The sequence below is a fragment of the Eutrigla gurnardus genome (genome assembly GCF_963514095.1).
Source record: "Eutrigla gurnardus genome assembly, chromosome: 5".
NCBI classification, from domain to species: Eukaryota; Metazoa; Chordata; class Actinopteri; order Perciformes; family Triglidae; genus Eutrigla; species Eutrigla gurnardus.
The window spans coordinates 22,503,231-22,522,973 of record NC_139919.1 but is presented as its reverse complement, the minus strand read 5'-3'; the positions used below and the strand labels follow the sequence as shown (position 1 = coordinate 22,522,973).

The 19,743-nt window shown below is 40.3% G+C and overlaps 1 protein-coding gene across 2 annotated transcripts; it reads left to right on the top strand.

The window, feature by feature from the left end:
- Window positions 1–1,477: 1,477 nt before the first annotated feature.
- Window positions 1,478–17,356, top strand: fbxw11a (F-box and WD repeat domain containing 11a). Of its 2 annotated transcripts, XM_084009294.1 has the most exons (14): window positions 3,383–3,409; window positions 3,866–3,970; window positions 5,987–6,055; window positions 6,263–6,482; window positions 6,934–7,120; window positions 7,415–7,505; window positions 7,855–7,992; window positions 10,037–10,155; window positions 12,722–12,971; window positions 13,251–13,369; window positions 13,621–13,731; window positions 13,820–13,898; window positions 15,794–15,958; window positions 16,097–17,356. In XM_084009294.1, the coding sequence occupies exons 1-13, from the start codon at window positions 3,398–3,400 to the stop codon at window positions 15,953–15,955; spliced, it is 1,662 nt and encodes a 553-aa protein (XP_083865420.1). In that variant the 5' UTR covers window positions 3,383–3,397; the 3' UTR covers window positions 15,956–15,958; window positions 16,097–17,356. The 2 variants fall into 2 exon arrangements, with proteins under 2 accessions (XP_083865421.1, XP_083865420.1); XM_084009295.1 differs by lacking the exons at window positions 3,383–3,409; window positions 3,866–3,970 and adding an exon at window positions 1,478–1,626.
- The last annotated feature ends 2,387 nt before the right edge of the window (window positions 17,357–19,743 follow it).

Here is a 19,743-nt window from a genome sequence, read left to right as displayed (position 1 = left end):
GGTCTCAATCCTGTGCTGCGTCTGTCCTCTTCCTGGAATGGCGGGCCTTTTCTGTGCTTTCCTGACTTAAAGTGAATATATTGTTATATTCCTGTGTTGGCGATGAGTACAGATGACAGCTTTTGGGGAATTCTGTTGTGTAATTGGTTCATCAGGATCCACCTCATTGAAATTGAATGCATTTCAAATTGCAGAAAACAACAGGAGCAGATGTCTTGGTTAGTTTAGTTAGTTTCCCCCTCGACATAAGGTGATATGTTCAGATGAAGTTAACCTCAAATTTTCTAGACTGAATCCCAATTACAAGATTCCACCTATTTAATTGTGTTTTGTAAATTAATCTGTGATGCCTACATGTTATCAGAAATTAGTCCATGCATTCCTGCAGATACAGTTTTAAATGTGATATGTTGGTCATCTAGAAAACAAGAGTTGGCGTTTTCTCACCTCTATTGGGGGAATATGCTGAAAGATGAGGGTTAGTTTTCATTCATAATGCTTCGTGAAAACGGAACTACTCGAGGAGTTGTTAAAGAATGGTCTTGTTGAATACACCAAGCACTCTCTTCTCTTAAATGAGTCATATTGATTCACAGGACACGCTTAGGAAGTAAAACTAGTAAAACTGCATTAAGGAGCTTGCTTTGATGAATTCTGAGTAGACACTGAGTGTTAAGGAAGGAAATAAAACATCCTGCATATTACAGCCTTAAAAAATGCCCAGTGAAGATGAGACCGGTATATGAGTAATTCAAACATTAATTGACTGTCTGATCATATTGTTGCCTATGGAATCAAGGAACGCCTGAACAAAGGTGAACTAAGAATTGTGCTTGGTTTACTTTGATTACTTTGTTGATTAAAACCTGAAATGGTTCAATCAATCATGTTCACACAGTTCCATGTTTTACTCAAAAGTTATCCCAGTAACTGTGACCCAAGGGGTCTTTGGTGTAACTATTATTTCAATTTTCTTCTTAATCTCTTGCATTCATTTTAACCATGCATCATCCTGTGTGAATTTACTAAAATATTTAATCGAATGGAAATGTACAGAAACTACCCAAACCTCCTCTCAAAATTGTATTTGACCACACTATCACAAGGCTATGGGAACGCATAACCTTGAATCTTTGCATCACTTCTGTTACTGTTTTATGGAGTGGGTGTTAACGTTTTCATTTCCTTTAATCACACATGTCATCAAATGACCCACTATCCCTTAGAATCATATAGCAAAGCTATGCGGATGATTGATTTTGCCTTGGTGTATTCCACCTCAGGATGGCAACAGCATCTTCATCCATTTGCCCTTTTGTTTGGGGGAGTCACCGGGGAAGCCTTGGTAGCACGGTGAACCAATCAATAAAAAGCTAAGCTATACAATCACGCCCCTTTTGACAAAATCTGTCCAATCGGCGCGGGTTTTTCATCGCATGGGCGTCACCATCCCCCCACCCACCCTTTTGACACTGCCCTACCAAAGCCGTGTGGTTGAGCGAAGTGAATGACGTCTCTGCATTTGCGGGCCGCCGACGCAGGGCTGGGTTTCCATTTTCAGAGCGAGTTTCGGGGGGGATCGTCAACATGGAGCCGGAGATGGAGGACAAAACGTTGGAACTGATGGTAAGATTCGTTTTGTTATGACATCCTGAACATCTGAAGTGTTCAGTATCACTCTTATATTGGGGGAAGCGCCGAGGCTCGATTCGACGGCCGAAATGGGCTGAAGCGGCTTGTTGGGAGAGGTGGAGGAGAAAGGAGGGGGGGACCAGAAAACAGAAGGAGGGCCTGGAATTATCGATGCATTTTGCTAAGAATGCTCCGCGGGCTGGCCGGATTAATGATCAAGACCTTGATTTCTACCGCTGATAAATGTAATAAGGGTGTTGTTTTGGTTAAAACGAGTAAACAGCCGGCGAACTGAAAGGGTTATGTTCGGTCGTCGGCCGAAGACAGCCGAGGATTCTCGGGGTAGCGTTCACTGCGGTGACGCTGCGCCACTTTAACTGGGCCCGTCGGATACTTAGCCATCCAGCTAACACAAGCTAGAAGGCGATGGACCACATAAATTTACGGCAATGTTCTATTATGTAGTTTATGTTACGACAACCTATATGATCATATATGTGTGGGAAAGTAAAATCGATTTCACAATACAACAGAAAGTTGCTAAAATCGTTATAATGTGCTGGTTCTCTGTTTATATTTTCAAAGTGCGTAGAAGGAAGTGTATTGCCTTTTCATTCACATAGCTTTACCACGATTAGCGAGGTAGCAATTAGCTTAATAGCTAGCATGCTAATAATGCTAGGTGTTCTTGACATCCATTACCATACAAAAACAGTCAGCTGGGCAGTGCTGAAAAAGGCTCTATTGATAACCACAAACATTAATTGTCTTTATAATATTGCTCTCCTCTATGCTGTCAGATTAGGTTTACGTGTGACACCGTTTTCTTGTGAAATGATTCGCTGTCTTGAAAAGCTAGCCAGCTAGGCTAACGTTAGCTTAGTAATAGCCAACATTAACATTACAGGGGTCGAAGTGGTCTCAAGGAAGATGCCAATTAAGATGAGGCACAAATGTGTTTTGTCAATTCACTTACACACGGATTAGTTTCCAGTCGTTTTGTACTCCATATCTGAAATACCGCACAGTTGTTCAACCAAACTAATCCATTGCATTGCCATATTTGCTATTGACATAGCAGATTAGGCCTAGGAAGTAACGTTACTATCTTGTTGATTGTTTAGTAGAAATGGAGTTAAATGGACATGAACCAAACCTGTGCGACACAAACGTGCCTGAGTGAGCAGTTCGTGTCTATTTTGCTACAGGGTCCTAGCCACTATTACTACAGACGTTTAACAGACTACGAATAACAAGTTCAGAGATATTAAATTATTATTGGTTGTTTGTTTTTATTTGTCTATTAGTTAAAATAAATATTTAGAAAGATTGAAAACAGCACGTACCCTATGGCTTACTTGGTTGAGAATATTATTGTTGTCATTGTATGAAAAGTAATTCATCTGACCACATGTAGTTAGCCAATGGACTCATTTGTGCATCATCTCTATTTCCTCTCACTCAGGAATGATTACAAATATAAAATGGAGGAAATATACATTCATGCAGGTTTTTGGGGACCGTAATCTTACAGGACTACAACACATTTTGAATTTTGTCTGGTTGTGTCTGTGTATTTATTTATTTATTTTTATTTTTCTCCTCTTTTTTTTTTTTTGTCCCAGTGTTATTCACTAACCACTCATGAAAGTGGGGATGGCAGAACAGTGGGTGGGGTTTCTGTCAAAACAAGAGTGACAATCTTGACAATTTGTCCCATTGCCCCTCCCTCTCCTCTACTTCCCCACCCAGTTCATGTCTAATAATGCTTCTGTGTGTATGTTTATCAGTCTGTATCTTGTGTGTGAAGGAGTGTGTGTTCCTGCGCTCACTGTGCCAATGTGTGTGTAGCTCTAATACTGGTTTTTCCCCTCACTATCCCCCACCCCTCCCTTCTTCTCTCCCCACCTTGAATGGTTACACACCCACCTCCTCTCAATTTCAAACCAAACCTTATTTATTTATTTTCCCATTATTTGTATATTCTCAACACTTATTCACACTCGACCTGTCCTGTTCCTCACCAACTCCTCACTACTTCCATCCATCTGTCCATTCATTGATCCATCCATTCACTCATCTCCTTTGGTTTCCTCCTCCCAACTTCCCCTCATCAACCCACCTCCTATTTTCCTTTACTTCCCATATCTGGTCTCTCGCTCTTCCCTTTCTCTTCCTCCCTCACCCTGTCCACTACGTTCTCCTCCTCCCTTCCTCTCTCTCTTTCACACAGTGCTCTGTGCCTCGCTCTCTCTGGCTGGGCTGCTCCTCGGTGGCTGAGAGTTTGTGTGCACTCAGGTGCCTGCAGAGCATCCCCTCCACCCGGGCTCACAACCAGGTTCTGCGTCTCTCCTCTTAATTCTGCTGCTCCTCCTCTTCTCCCTTCCCTTCCTCCCTTGCCATCACCTCACCCTTCACTTTTCTTCGCCCACTCCACCTGACTCCTCATACCACCTTGGTGCAGAGTAGCACCCTATCGCCCCCTCACCCTCCTACCTCCTCACCTTCCGTTGTCCTTTCCTACCTGTTGAAAGCACACTGCTCTTAGGTTCTTTTCTGGTGCATCTTCAAACTCTTTCTACTTCACACAGAATTGTAACTTTATTAACTGTAATTGACTTCCTTTTTATAATCCTGTCAAATCATTTGTTGGTCCTCGAACAATTAAGAAGTCAAACAGTGATTGTGTCGTAAAGAAAAAAAAAACTTTAAAAATTAGTTTGAATAGAAGACCATTTCCACAGTAAATTGGTGTGAGTAAAGGAAGGATGCAGGAGGTACCAGAGAAAAACCCTGCAATGAGGAGTAACATTTTCACCCCTTCTACCTGGAGGTGTGAGGACCGAGGTGGGGGGTCTTCCTTCAAGCTCTGAGAGGCTACATGCTTGCTTGCCTGCCTGCCTGGCCAAACCTGGTCTGTCTGTTTTTATTTCTCCTTCCTTGTCTTCTTCTCCTCTGCATGGTCATCAACACCAGCAAGCCCATTCTGGCTTCTTTGTCTTGTCTGCTTTGGTCTTGGTACCTGACCGTTTGTTTATTTGTGTGGTTGTGTTAGGGCCAACCACTGATGTGTTCTTTGTTGGTTTTATTCTCTATATGTAGCAGCATCACCAAGTTTAAAGGATAAATAAACTGACCAAAACACGGAACCGCTCTTAAGTAAGTTTTGGGTTTTGCATAAAAAAAGAATATCTACATATTTAGTAATCCTGTTTGAAAGATGTCCCCAGGTCCAGCCCACCAATGGCAGCTCTTAGGTCTTCAGAGAAAAATGAACATACAGGCTTTTAAAATAGATACGCCTCTATTCTAGCGTTTTAGCTGTTTTCAAAGACTGACCATGACAGTGACCCTGTCCCAGGTAAAAGGCATTGTGCGTCCCATTTCCCCAGATTAGTTTTGACAAATTAGCGAACAGGGAATATACTTTGTTTCAAAAGAACTTTGGGGTTTACCTGCAGATAATCCCCTTTTCGGTATGTTTCATATGTAGATGTGCTCTGTGTGTGCTGTTCGTGCTAATTTATGGAGTTTGCAACATATCCTTTTAAAGAGTCCTCGTACCTCAAGAAAAATGTCTGTTTGGTGAAAATGATGATTTTACAGTGTGTTATGTTGATTCAAGGTGGTCCCCAAACATCTGCTGTCTTCAGTCGCATCTAAAACCATTACAGATGAAGCCCCCTATGAACATGTTGGTTGATATTGCACTTGACCCTCAAAGAAGTTGCTATAAAGAAAATAACCTACTCATTGTCTTTAATTTACATGTTTTTATTATTATTATTATTAATATTATTATATTAAGTGTTAAGAACCAGACTAAATGGTCAGCATCTCACTCTATTACTGTCGATAAGTGATTTGTGCCATAGCCCTGTTGTTGAAATGACTCAAGTCCTTGCATTACAAACACGGTACAGACTTAAGTCATGCTACAAATGGGTGGGACCGGATACCTCCCAGGATTTTTTCTTTCTTTCTATCCAGTCTATGCTGCAAGACCACTATCTGATTTTAGTTTCATTACAGCCATGCCTGAGCTACTGCCAGTGACATACCCAAGATGCTGCAGTTTAATTTCCTGTCCAGACTACTTAGCCCACATCACAGATGAGCAAGCGAATAGATTCCTTTTTGTTGCAGTGCTTAGTTGTTGTTTTTTTTCTTCAACTCCATATGTGTGTGTATGCACGGGTGTTTGTGCGTGCACAACCTTCCTTGGCTGTGTTTGTGGCACTCTTGTGTCCAGCGCTGTCCACACGCTTCCCTGGCTCTCACAGTGCCTTTGACACAGATGCAGGGAGAATAAAAGTAACCCGCACTTTGTCTTTGTTTTGTTCTTGTTCTACAGAACACGTCAGGGATGGAGTCACAGAACCTCGTGGACGATCTGTCGCCAAAGAAGAACACAGTTCTCAAGGTGTGTGTGTCCCTATTGTGTATCCATGCCTACAGTTTGGTATATTTAAATGAACAGTGTTTTAAATGTGTAAGAATAGGCTTTTGTTATATGCAATTGTATGATTTATTTTGAATTCGCAGTATACTGTATAATTCAAGTGATACTGTTTTTAGTTGACTGAAGTAATCTGATTTGAACTTAAATGCTTTATTTCAAAATTTCCAGCATAGTAATGGTCCTGTCGTGGGATCCCGCAAGCGCCCGTCAGAGGGAAACTACGAGAAGGAGAAGGAACACTGCATCGCCCTGTTTGACCAGTGGTCGGAGGCCGACCAGGTGGAGTTTGTCGAGCGCCTGATCTCCCGCATGTGCCACTACCAGCACGGCCACATCAACTCCTACCTCAAACCCATGCTGCAGAGGGACTTCATCACTGCGCTGCCAGGTACATATAAATATAAATGCAACGATTAGTAGCAACCACTCCAGTGTCGGCTCCATCTTTCCTGACTGCACTTTGACTGTAGAGTTGACAAATCCTTTTTTAAAGATTTGTTTGAAAAATGCCCTGAACTTATATATAAAAAAAGAAAAAGAGAGTGATTTTGATGCATGTCCCGCCGCATGAGGACCATAATTGTAGTTCAGAGTAAATAAGGCCTTCTAATGAACACAACAACAAACAAATGATATGCTTGATATTTTCACCCAGGGTTTTGTATTCATTTTCTTTGTCAAATTTTGGCATACAAAATTTAATCAAATACCAATAAATATGGATTACTTACTACTTACTAAAAAGAAAAAAGAACTCCAGGCACAGATAAACCAGCCAGATGAAATCCTATTCATTTTTCAGCAAACACTCATTCAGCCACTTCTCTTCCTCCCTTTAGCCCAAGGCTTGGATCACATAGCGGAGAACATTTTGTCTTTCCTGGATGCACGCTCGCTGTGCTCGGCAGAGCTGGTGTGTAAGGAGTGGCAGAGGGTCATCTCTGAGGGCATGCTCTGGAAGAAGCTCATTGAACGCATGGTCCGCACTGACCCTCTCTGGAAAGGGCTGTCTGAGAGACACCAGTGGTGAGAATGGAAACGGAACCATTTACACACTAGGGATGCAAGGGAACACAAAATTCAGTGGATAAGAAATGTGCATCTGATCACGTGTTTGTGCAGCTGATAACGACTGTCAATAAGCCATATTGGCCGATACAGATAATTTTTTATTTTTTTCAATAGCAACTGGTAAACAAAGCTCCAGATTATATTTTTCCCCCACACACAGACCACGGCTAAACTACAGTCTGTATATCGTAGATGAAAATAACAGTGGATACAAAGCAGCTGTCATTCTTCTATTTTTCTTCCCCTTAGGGAGAAATATCTGTTCAAGAACCGCACGTCAGAAGTCCCACCCAACTCCTATTATCACTCCCTTTATCCCAAGATCATCCAAGACATAGAGGTAAGAGGCAATGGAATGTACTTCAGTATTGACTTTTTTTGTAGACTCCACTAATTGACTACAGTAGGTAGCAGCTTCCATTATTGCATCACTTTATTTTCATGGTTGTTGTTGTTGCTTTCTGCAGGGATAGAATATAGTACGTCTTGTGCCGATTGGTGATCAGACCGTAGATTTTTTTATATAAATACATTTTTCAGCAGTTTTTTTTCTACTAATGTTTCTAGCTAAATAATACAGTTGAAGCAATTGTGTTGCTGTTTATTCAAATGACAGTAACTTTGAACCACAGTGCCTCTCTCTGCCTATGGTTGCCTTCTGTCTTATCGTTTCTCCCTCCTTTCTCCAGACTATTGAGGCAAATTGGCGATGTGGCAGACACAACTTGCAGAGGATTCAGTGTCGCTCAGAAAATAGTAAAGGGGTTTACTGTCTCCAGTACGACGATGACAAGATCATCAGTGGCCTTAGGGACAACTCCATCAAGGTGGGTATTGACAGTCAACTTGGCCCACTTTATTTTTGGCTTTGCCACTGTGGCCAGCCAAACAGGCTCTTTCTGGGGGCCACAGGGTGGAGGATTTTGGCACAGGCTCTAATGCATTATTCCATCATATACACTGATCCTAATGCATGTTTAAAGAGTTTGCCTATCCACTTGTAAATATGTAGTGAATTATTAAGGAGTGTTTCAGTCCAAACAGTCACTAAAGGGCTATTCATATTTAAAACCACTTATATTGACTGATCAGAACTTTTGTAATTAAGAATCATTAGACTGTATTTATTCTTTATTCACACCTTCATTGTTAGGTTTATTAATACATGCTACAACAATGGTTAATGTAATGTTAGGCTAGTTTTTTTCCTAGCATATGTATTGGTTAATATCAAATATAGGGTTATATGGAAAATGCAGGGCTTTCAGTAGACTTTCTAATAGGGTTGTCACAATACTAAAATTTTCAACTCGATACCGATACTCAGGAAAATATTCGATACTCGATACCATTTTCGATACCACAAGGATGAAAAAAAGACCCCAAAATTTAAAAGAAATATTTTTATTAACAAAAAAAATGCAAAAATAACAAGTTTCAGGTCTGAGGTAGTGCAAAAAATAAATAAATAAAATAAACAATAACAATTGGAACAATATTTTGAGGTTGTAAATATTAGGCAAGCCTGATAAAAACTAAATTAACTTAATTTCGATACTTTTGAAAATGAGTATCGTATCCGGATACAACATTTTAGTATCAATACTTTTTTGAGTTTCGATACTTTTGACAACCCTACTTTCTAATGATTGTCATATAATTGTCAAGTTTCTGCCACTGATACTTCCTAAAGTAGGATGTCCCTGTCTGTGCAATCAATACAATTCTTTGTGTGTTTTGACATCAATGATTTCCTAATATCTGTTTAACACTGAAGATGACTGTTCACTACTTGGCAAGGACATAACCTTTTAGGGGTGAAATTGATACAGACAGGCACGTATCTGATCGGGGGGGTTGATTGCAAAGTAATGAGTGAGGTTAGTTATTGTTGTTTCACTGGACATTGCACGGTATCTTTCCACATTTCCCACACAGGATATGTCTTGGCCCACCACTAAGTCGAGGGCAAGGTAGTCTCAACTTTGTGTTTGATTTAAATTAGAGCCTGAGTGTGAAAAATAGTAATGGAATTAAATAAAAACAGTTTAACCTCGAAGCGGCAGCTGCAAAGCCCATTTATGATTTAATTTTAACTGATAAGTCTGGATAGTTGTGCAATCACTACACCTCTACTGCTTACACAATACATACAAGGAACTTAAACATGATACGATTATATTTTCCTTTCCTTTTTTTTTTCCTGCTGATGCTGTGAAAACATGACATGCATCAGTCTGCCCCACTGCCTCAAACTGACACGTAGAAGTAATTAACTTTTATCCCATTTGTATGCTTAACAACTAGCAGTTGTGAGAGCCAGAAGTGTTGTCTGTGAGAAAGACATGCATATTCTGTGTGTGTGGTTGTTTTCTTCCTACCTGGGTTTGTGTAATTATGACTTGAATCTTTTCTTAAGGCTCAGTATGGCTTACCATCTTATTGTCTATGGCGCTGAGCAAAACCAGCAGACACTGAGACAGAACACGAGTGAATTATAGGATAAAAGGGCTCAGCTCCAAACTTGTTGTGTGTTCCACTTATCTGTCTGGCCTGGCAAAAGGGGGAGATGATGAAGAGGAGGGGACGATGAAGGGGGGAGAAGAGCGGATTTGTCGTTATTGTTCTGGAGGAGTCTGACGCACACCCAGGAGCATGCTGAATGGCTCTTACGTACATACTCGGAGCTCAGCGCCGCTGTGGGGAAATGGGGCATGAACGAAAAAAACGCCATTCTTAGCATGACCCAAATCTGCAACCTTTTCACACCCATTTATTTTTTCCTCTTTCTCTGTCTCCTCATCCCGTCTCCCTCCTCCTCACTGTTCTTCTTCTCCCATTTCTTCTTGCTGCTGTCCTTTCTCATGATAGATCTGGGATAAGCAGTCTCTGGAATGTCTGAAGATACTGACCGGTCACACAGGATCGGTGTTGTGTCTGCAGTATGATGAGAGGGTCATCGTCACCGGGTCTTCTGACTCAACTGTCAGGTACGGCACACATTGAAGAACACAATTCTTCTATTGTGAAGTAGGACCACCAGCCTTGGCAATATTTGAAGAAAAAAAACCCAACTAATTTTTAGGCTTCATTTGGATGATTTAGGGGATTTACTACCCAACTATGCTTGGATCAAAAGTTAGTTGTTTGTTTAAAACACTACATAAATGCTTCACTTTGGTAACAAACTGAGAGAAAAATTAGATGGGTATCTATAGATGATTGATTTTATGAAACCAAAAGAAATACTATGTTAAAAACTGTATAGTACTCGTGTTATAAATCAATACTAATGCAGCTTTCTTTTGGGATTTATTACCCACTTAAGGTGTATCCGTAAAGACAACGGCAATATCAGAAGCAAGTAAAACAATCCAAGGACCGTAAAGCTCTGTGTAGCCCTGCACTAAAAGGATACACTTCTCGATATCTCTACTGTAGATTCATATTTATGTATGAAAGAAAATCATTTGACTAGCTGTGATTGGTTGTTCCTATTCACGTGATGTGGTGCACGCTGCTGCGTTCCACAAGTTTTTTTTTTTTTTGGGGGGGGTCACAGTATCATTGATAACATGTGAATGTCTCTACAACTCTTTGTTCCTCCTACTTTTTTAAAAGTGATTGCCAACTTCTCAAAATGGTTGTCAATGGCAACCTTGATGTCTTGGCTTTAACTATAGATTGACTAACACATGCAGCATCTCTCTAATGCTGTCTACACACTGGAAGAACTGCCCGACTCGCGTCGGTAAATTCGGCGTCGGCTACTTAATATGGCCGACTCGAACAACGACATGGGCGGTTCACACCTACGGAATTACAGCCGACGCCATACGTTCCGCGCTTGCGCGAGATGTAATGTCTCCAAAACAACAGGCGGCGCTAATCTGTATTGTGGGCCAAAAAACACGAAAACCGGAAGTAGGCGGTCCTCTCTAGACCACCTTCTTCGATTCCACTGGTTATCTGGTACGTTTACCATCGTCACTTCCGGGCTTCACTGATTCGCTAGTCAAGCTGCTAGCCTCCACCAATCAGAATGGTAAAAGAATGACCGACTCGAATGGCGGATTACACATTTGAATCGGCTGAAATGAACGCCGACGTGGGCCGATTCGAGCGACCACACCAAGGAGACTCATGTCACGGACGCCGACTCTCTCAAAGACGCCGATTTTCGGTCCGGTGTGAGCCCGCCTTAATGGGTTAATAAATAATAAGTAACGTATTATTTAGTTATATAGGAGAATAGTCGTAAGATGTACCTTTTTTAGAAGCAGAGATGACACTTAATGTGTATGATTGATATATTTCAATAAGATCACTCTTCCTTAATACCCTATTTTACAGGTATGAATTTGGTCACTTTGTTCAGTTATTTAAAATGTCGAGCATCTGAAGAATGTACAAAACTTTGTTTACTTTTTGTATGAGGAGATGACACATTTTACATTTAGGGCATTTTCTTTTCATCTAAAACGGTGGCTGTGTTTATCGCTGCCTGACATGAAACCTGCCGATACAAAACACAGTGCGATTTGATTTCAACTATAAATCCTGGAAAATAAAATATTAAACATTTCAACATCAGTTGATTCACAAAGTAAGATGTATTTTTCTAACCATATTCCACCACGCTCATTATAGTTGCAATGCTTAAAATAGACATTCATTATAGACGTATCATTTTGCATACTGTATGCTTAGTCCCTTTTGCATGCAGTCATGAGCAAAACTGCTGCTCCATGTTAAATATAATACATATTATGTAATATAAATGTTATATATTATTTCATAGTGTGTCAGATTTACTAGCATTACTAGCGATAGTGGGATGTGTTTAATTTATGTTTAAAGACCTGCAGTGTGTGTATGTTGAGGCTTGCTTGGCTCCTGCACACAGAAGCTCAACATTAATTCTCTTATTACTTCACACGTCGGCCATACTCATTGGGCAGTATCCAAGGAAAATGTGACTTCACTTCCTTAGCAACAGCTTGACGGGCACTTTGTTTGTATGTTTTGTTGTCAGCTTTTCCAGTGTATTCTGCAGTGTGCAGTTCAGCAACATGTTCTCCACAGCCACTCCTCTTAGTGTGTTGTGTGCGTGCATGCATGTGTCTGTGCAAGTATGCATGTGTGCACACGCACAGGCAGTTCATACAGTATGTGTGAACTCTTGAGTTACTCTCCATTGTAAAACTAATAAACATTATTCTCTCTCCATTGTTTTCCCTTTTCCTTCACCCCCGTTACATTTCTTTTCCACTCTCCTTCTTCAACCTTTTCTTTTCTTTCATCTTCCCGCTGTCCTCATTTAATTTTTCTTTCCTACTCACCCCTTCCTCCTATCATTTTCCACTTTTCTCACCCCTTTTTCTACCCTCCTTGTCTCACACCCCTCCCCTCTCATTCCACATCCCCATTTTTCCTTCCTGCCTTTCTTTTCCTCTCTCTGTCACCTTTGCCCTCATCATTCCACCACCATGTCAATTCTCCCGCTTGTTTTTGTCTCTTCCTTCATCCCTCTTCTTCTACCCTAATCCTCTGTAGGGTGTGGGAGGTGACAACGGGTGAGGTACTGAACACACTGATCCACCACAACGAAGCAGTTCTTCACCTGCGCTTCGCCAACGGCCTTATGGTCACCTGCTCCAAGGACCGTTCAATTGCCGTCTGGGACATGGCCTCTCCGACAGACATCAGCCTACGTCGTGTCCTTGTGGGACACCGGGCTGCTGTCAACGTTGTCGATTTTGATGACAAATACATTGTGTCCGCCTCAGGGGATCGTACCATAAAGGTAACGAGCGCTGAGGAGGTGGTTCCTAGAGGAACATTTTTGTGATAGTTGGATAGAGTTTGATGAAATGTTGTTGGTACAAAAAGGTTTAGAGCTCACAGGGATTATTTATATATTCCCACAGGTTTCTGTTATAGTCCTTATAATTCACAGCACAATGTGTCGGTGTGTAGAAGTATCAAACTTGTTCTATTGTTTCTAATCCGCCAACTGGTTTCAACGTGTTCTTTTTGGTAAGCTCCATTGTTTCACAAAGCCTTCTGTGATGCCCTCTTGTAGGTATGGAGCACCAGCACCTGTGAGTTTGTGCGCACTCTAAATGGTCATAAGAGGGGCATTGCATGTCTACAGTACAGAGATCGTCTGGTGGTCAGCGGCTCATCCGACAACACAATCCGGTACGTGTGAGATTAAAGATCTGCATGGTTTAAGTGATGTTGCATTTTGGATATAAATACTACATGATGCATGAAGGAAAACTGTTTCAAGAAGTTTATTTAATGTACAAGTGAGACCAGTCGGTCAAAAACGATTGGTATCATGACTGTTAAATAAAACTTACCCTGTGCTCAAATGTTGTTGTTTCAAATAAAACTACAGTGTAGGGACAGTATGCCTCATGTGCTCACTAAGGGTTCTCTTTCTCCAGGTTATGGGACATAGAGTGTGGGGCATGTTTGCGAGTCCTGGAAGGTCACGAGGAGCTGGTGCGTTGCATTCGCTTCGACAACAAAAGGATTGTCAGCGGCGCCTACGACGGGTCAGTCTCGTATGCACACTCACATAGATTTGTGCAAAGACTGACATTTTGTTTCTGACCTTGTGTCGTCTCATGTTTCTCTCTGCAGCAAGATCAAGGTGTGGGACCTGCAGGCAGCCCTGGACCCACGGGCCCCTGCCAGCACATTATGTCTGCGCACTCTAGTGGTGAGTAGTAGTTGATTTAGTCCGTAACAACATGGCTAACTGATGGAGCTCATGCACAAGTGTCTTGATAAGTTGGCGAAATCAACGACTAAAATTGCAGACTGTTAACTTTTGTCCTTGTAGCTGCTTATTATACTCATAAAGACATCTGCCTGCTATCTTAGAAATCCCTGATAAGAAGTGTTGGAAGGGAAACTTCCAATGCTGTTTTGCAGTCAACTCTGTCGGCCTGCAGCCTTCATGGCACGCAGTAGAAGAGTAGAAAATATTTGTATAGCTTGTCATTAAAAAAAATTATAGCATGGAATGCCATAAAAACACACAGCAAAGTGTATCATAAAATAGGGCTAATATAGTCTAGCCATAAAAGTCAGAGTGCTCTGATCAGCGTCGCTGAGCCGATCCGGGGAGTCAATGAGCGATTCTTCAGTGTGTTTGCCAATCCACATGTCCTGGAAAATGTTCTACAGCTACTCCCTTCAAATATTATCTGTTTAAAATGTCATTTTGCAGCGCTCTTTCAGAGTGCGCCTTGATAGCCTCGGCATTAGGGATTCATATTTTTCCTGAAAATCAAATATTTTCTTTCCCCTGGAGCAGAAGCACACTATCCCGGGAAATACATTTGTTTTTAAGGTGAAACCTGAGCCCCACTCAAAACATCAAGCAGCTCTGCTCTGCTCTCTACAACACATTCTCTGAAACTTGAATATAGCAATTAACATTTCCTCATTAATGGGAGGAAATTAGTTAATTCACCCGCAACACATCCGCTGTTTATCTGAATGTGCATTTTTATGACCTGCCCATCCGTGGTGTCCGGTTATAACTGCAATCCTTTAATGCACAAGTTGGAGGTGAACAGATTGCATTCACTTGAGTACTGTGTATGATTTCAAGTGACATTGATTCACTACATACGGTTTGCATTCAGCTCATAGTATAGTATGCATTCAAAAAGTAATTGTATAGTATAGCATTAAAAAGTGATTGGATTCATGCCTAAAGTCGTAGTGTAGCATGTCATGAAAAAGTAATACAAAGTTGTGGAATAATGTACCATTTAAAAAAAAAAAAAAAAAAAAAAAAAAAAAAAAAAGTCATAGTATTTTATGATATTAAAAGTCATAGTATAGGATGCCATAAAAAGTAATTGTAATAGTACAGTATGTCATTCAAAAGTCGTTGTGTGCTGTGAAAGTGCCTTTAAAAATAAATAGTGTGGAATGTCTTTAAAAATGTCGGGTCATCAAACAGTTGGCTTCAAAATGCTTGGGTTGAACACGTTTGCAGATCTCTTGATCTCGGAGCTTCCTGAGGCTGTGGACTTAGTGCTAGCTTCCCTCACTCCTAGTGAGGAGGAAACATGTGGATGCAAATGTATGTATGCCATTAAAAGTTGTGGTATATGTCATTAAAAAGTAATATATGGTGTGGCATTAAGTCATAGTGTACTATCATGTGTCATTAGAAAGTAAAAAAAACATAGTATGCCTTTTTTTTTTTTTTTTTTTTTTATGAAAGACCGCTGTACTGTATATAATAAAAATCTTTGTCATTAAGAAGTCATAGTAAAGTACAACAAAGTCATTACAGTGTGTCCTTAAAAGGTAAAAAAAAAAAAAGAGAGTATTTTAGAGCATTAAAAAATGTCTAGTATATTAACCAAAAAATAGGTATATAGGGATGTCCGTTTCGGTCAATCTTGCTTTCGATTGTTCTTTCAAAACCGTTCTAATATAAAATCTAACAGTCTCACATTGGTGTTTTACCCTGGTCAGTCTACCTGAAACCACAGCGTTTCATTGGTGACGGCACTTCCTTGTTTTTACAGTCCGTGACCTGCCCGTATGCATCGTATGTCAACTTGATCTCTTAATTCCTTGTGTTTTCAGGAGCACTCTGGCCGCGTTTTTCGTCTCCAGTTTGATGAGTTTCAGATCATCAGCAGTTCTCACGACGACACCATTCTGATCTGGGACTTCTTGAACGTCTCGACCAATGGCCAGTCAGAGGGACGGTCTCCCTCCCGCACCTACACTTACATTTCGAGATAGCAGGTACAAAGTCACATACCGATAAGATCTTTCTGTAAAAACCCCTTTGTCTTGCTTCATGGAGAATCATATATTTAGACTATATGTTTTATCTTGTTGAGTGGACCCGTGTGTGATTGCAGACTCTTTAATACCCCCCAGGTGGCGCCATCCACCACACCCTTTCTTGGAGGAGCCCAGGGCTGATTGGCTGATGGGTCCATCATGGAAAGGAGCCCATCTCTTCTCCTTCTTCCTCGTCATCTCTCTGTCCGCCTCCCACCTTGCCCCCGCCACCTCCCTGCCCGTTCTGACAGACTCTTGAGCTTGTGCCCATTGCCTGCCAGTACTGTGACATGCACACACAGACACGCACACACAGGTCAACACTGATGAGGATTCCCTCCTACAGAACCAACTCAACTCTCCAGAGAAGTTCACCTTCTGCTACTAATTTATGTTTTGTAAAGTACACTAATGACAGTATTAACTTAGACCTTATATAAGACACAAGCTCCCCTTTCCTCCCCTTGATACACACTTAAAGCAGCCTTTGCTCCTCGGTTTTCCACCCCCGGTTTCCACAGATAAGGAATCGCTTATAGATATATATTTATATATATATTACACACACATACATGAACACACACACAGTGGCACAGTTGGACAGAGGATGACTGGAGCTGGGATGTGGGAGACAGAGACTCTTAACTCGGCTCTAGGAAAGGAGGGAAGGATGAGAGATGGAGGGAGTGAACAAGGGAGAAATGTGTCGGGATGACATCCCTGCTCCCTCCCACTCCTCCCTGTCTCTCTCCCCAGGCCTCCACCCCCCCACCCCCACCCACCCCACCACCTAACCCCCAGAGATGCACACTCGCTTGGAGTATGGGGGCACACACACTCAAGTTTGTGTGAGTGTGTGTTTGTGTATGTGGACTTGTGAAACGGCAGAACGAGCAGAAGCGTCAAAAAGACAGACATGCATGTGAGGTTGCCTTGGATACAGCATCCCGGTAGACCTCTGCTTTTTTTTTTTCTCTTTAACTCTTACTTTCTTACTGTTTTTTATTACTGTTATTTTCTCATTTTATTTGCGTATTTTGGTTCTTAGTACAAAAATCATACTAAGCGTAGTCTTCTTTCTATTTCCCCGCTCTCTCTCTTGCTGCCTTTTCCTCATTCTTTCTTCTAACTTCAACCCTTGTTCATCTGTCCCTTTCACTCCATCATTCTGCCCTCATCATCTACGTGCTTGCTTTGGTTATGAGAGAAGCTGGAACTCAAGAGCTCAAATTTAGCTGTAAACGGAGTTGTCTTGTCAAAAATTGTGTTGTATATTAAAAATGATTTTTTAAAGAAGAAAATGACCTTATTGTGAATAAAGTACTTGACAGTGGTGGAGTGTTGAGCCAACTGTAACATGAATGAGTCTGATTGTCTAATTGTCTGTCTGTTCTTGTCTGTGTGCATGTGTGGGTGGATTTGTGCTTTGCTGCCTCTCTATCTGACATGTGGATGGAAACCCTCAGGAGGCCTTCAGTTTGTTCCCGTTTGTGCTTTCGAGCAACAGAAGGGACTAAGTGGCTATGCGTCCTACTGACAGTGGATTTAGAGCTGTGTTTTGATGTTGTGTGGAATTCCTGATTTTCTTCAAGAAAACCATTCAAAGAACAACTCAAGATCCAGTTATTAGAATTTCTGAAAATCGCAGCACCTTGTGGTCTTCTGCAGTTTTCTCAGTTGACCAACTCAACAGACAGCAATTCTACTGAGCAAACTCCATCTACTCAGGAGGAAGATGTGATTCATAAAATTATAGTACACTATCAAATTTCACTTAAAAGCCAAAGGTTGTACGTCATAAAAAGTAAGGATGGAGTAAGTCGTAAAAAGTGATAAAGAGCCATCATGTAGTATTGTCATAACAAAGCATGTCAAAAAAATTTCATAGTATGTCATAAAAAGTAATTATGTCATAAAAACCTCCTAATGTAAGTCTTGATGAAGCATGTTATTGTAATTACATAGAAAGTCAGTTTGCTGTAAAGAGGAAAGTCATATGTACAGAAAATTGATTAAAAAAAAAAGTAATAGTACAGTATGGCCAAAAAGTGTTAAAATGCCGTAGTATACTATACATTACTTTTTTCAACCTATTACTTTTTTCAGGGCTTATACGTACTATACCATGACTTTTTTCAACCTACTATTACTTTTTTCCTCCTTTTTTTTTTTTTTTTACAAACTATGCTATGACTTTTCAGAACATTTGTTGACGTACTATACTATGACTTTTTTTAAACAAACGTTTTTAATGCCTTTTTTTAACATGCTTTACAATGACTTTTGACGTACTATCACTTTTTTCCATGACTTTTTTCAACATACTATGACCTTTTTCCTCACTTTTGTGGACATACTATACTATCCTATCACTTTTTTCAGGACTTTTGTCGATGTACTATACCATACGTTTTTTTTTCGACAAACTGACTTTTTTCAAAATACTATCACTTTTTCCGGCATACTATAAATGGACCTTTTCATTACTTTTTCGACATGCTATGCTATAATGTCTAGTTTATATGTTGTTAAAAGTCAGAGTTGTATGCCGAAAAAGTCACGGGAAAAGTCATAGTATGTTGAAAAAATGTCACGGTACAGTATGTAGTACTTCAAACAGAAGAAACTTGACCTGGGACTTGAACCCAGGACCCTCTTGCTGTGAGGCCAGAGTGCTAACCACCACCATGCAGCTCATAGTATGGTATGTCAAAAAAATGATGTTGTAGTGTGTTGAACAAAAAGTAATGAAAAAGTCATAGTATAGGCTTCTATGTTGAATAAGTCACAGTATAGTATTTAAAAAAAAGTCATAGCATATTACCCGTATGTCGAAAAAGTCATAGTGTGGTATGTTGAAAAAGTAATTGTATAGAATGTCGGAAAAAGCGAGTAACAAGTTTCTCAGAGAAAGTCATGAAAAGTCATAGTATATTATGTCGACAAAAGTCATGAAAAAGGTCATAGAATAGGCTATTTAAAAAAAAAAAATCATCGTATAGTATGTTGAAAAAACTGAGTAAAAAGTCGAAAAAAGACATAGTAGTGTAGGTCCTACAAAGTAAGGAAAAATTCATAGTATAGAATGTTGAATAAAGTCAAAAAAAGTATAATTTGTTGACAAAAGTCAGTGTGTTTTTTAATGATTTATGTTTTATTTATTTTCATGTACAGCACTTTGTCTCAGCTACGGCTGCTTAAAGCGCTTTATAAATAAAGTTGAGTTGAGTTGAGTTGTAGTAGTAAAAAAGTGAAGCAAAAGGTCATGGTATAATGTCAAAAAAAAGTGATGAAAGATGTTATAGCATAGTATTTCCAAAAAAGGATAGCAATGTCATTCAAGTAAATTCAATTTAAAAAACGTTATTTGCCCCCGGGGCAGGACATTAGGCCATTAAAATGTCTTAGAACAGAAGGTCATAAACATGTCTTGATACGGTATGTATTAAAGGTGTAGCATAGTATGTCATTAAAAAAAGTCATAAAAAGTAATAATATTGTATGAAATAAAAACGTCATAGTACATTAATTCAAAACTATTTCTGCCTCTGGGACATCTGAGTCTTCAGTGCCTCCTCTAACCTGATGTCTCTCCGTCTCTCACATTCACCTTGCAGGTCGTAGTTCCTCCTCTTCATCGGTCAGCCCATCTCCACCACGGCTTACCACTTGCAGAGCAAAACCAGCCACCATAGTATTCGTATATAGTAATAGTATATCAGAATAAAGTCATAGTATAGTTT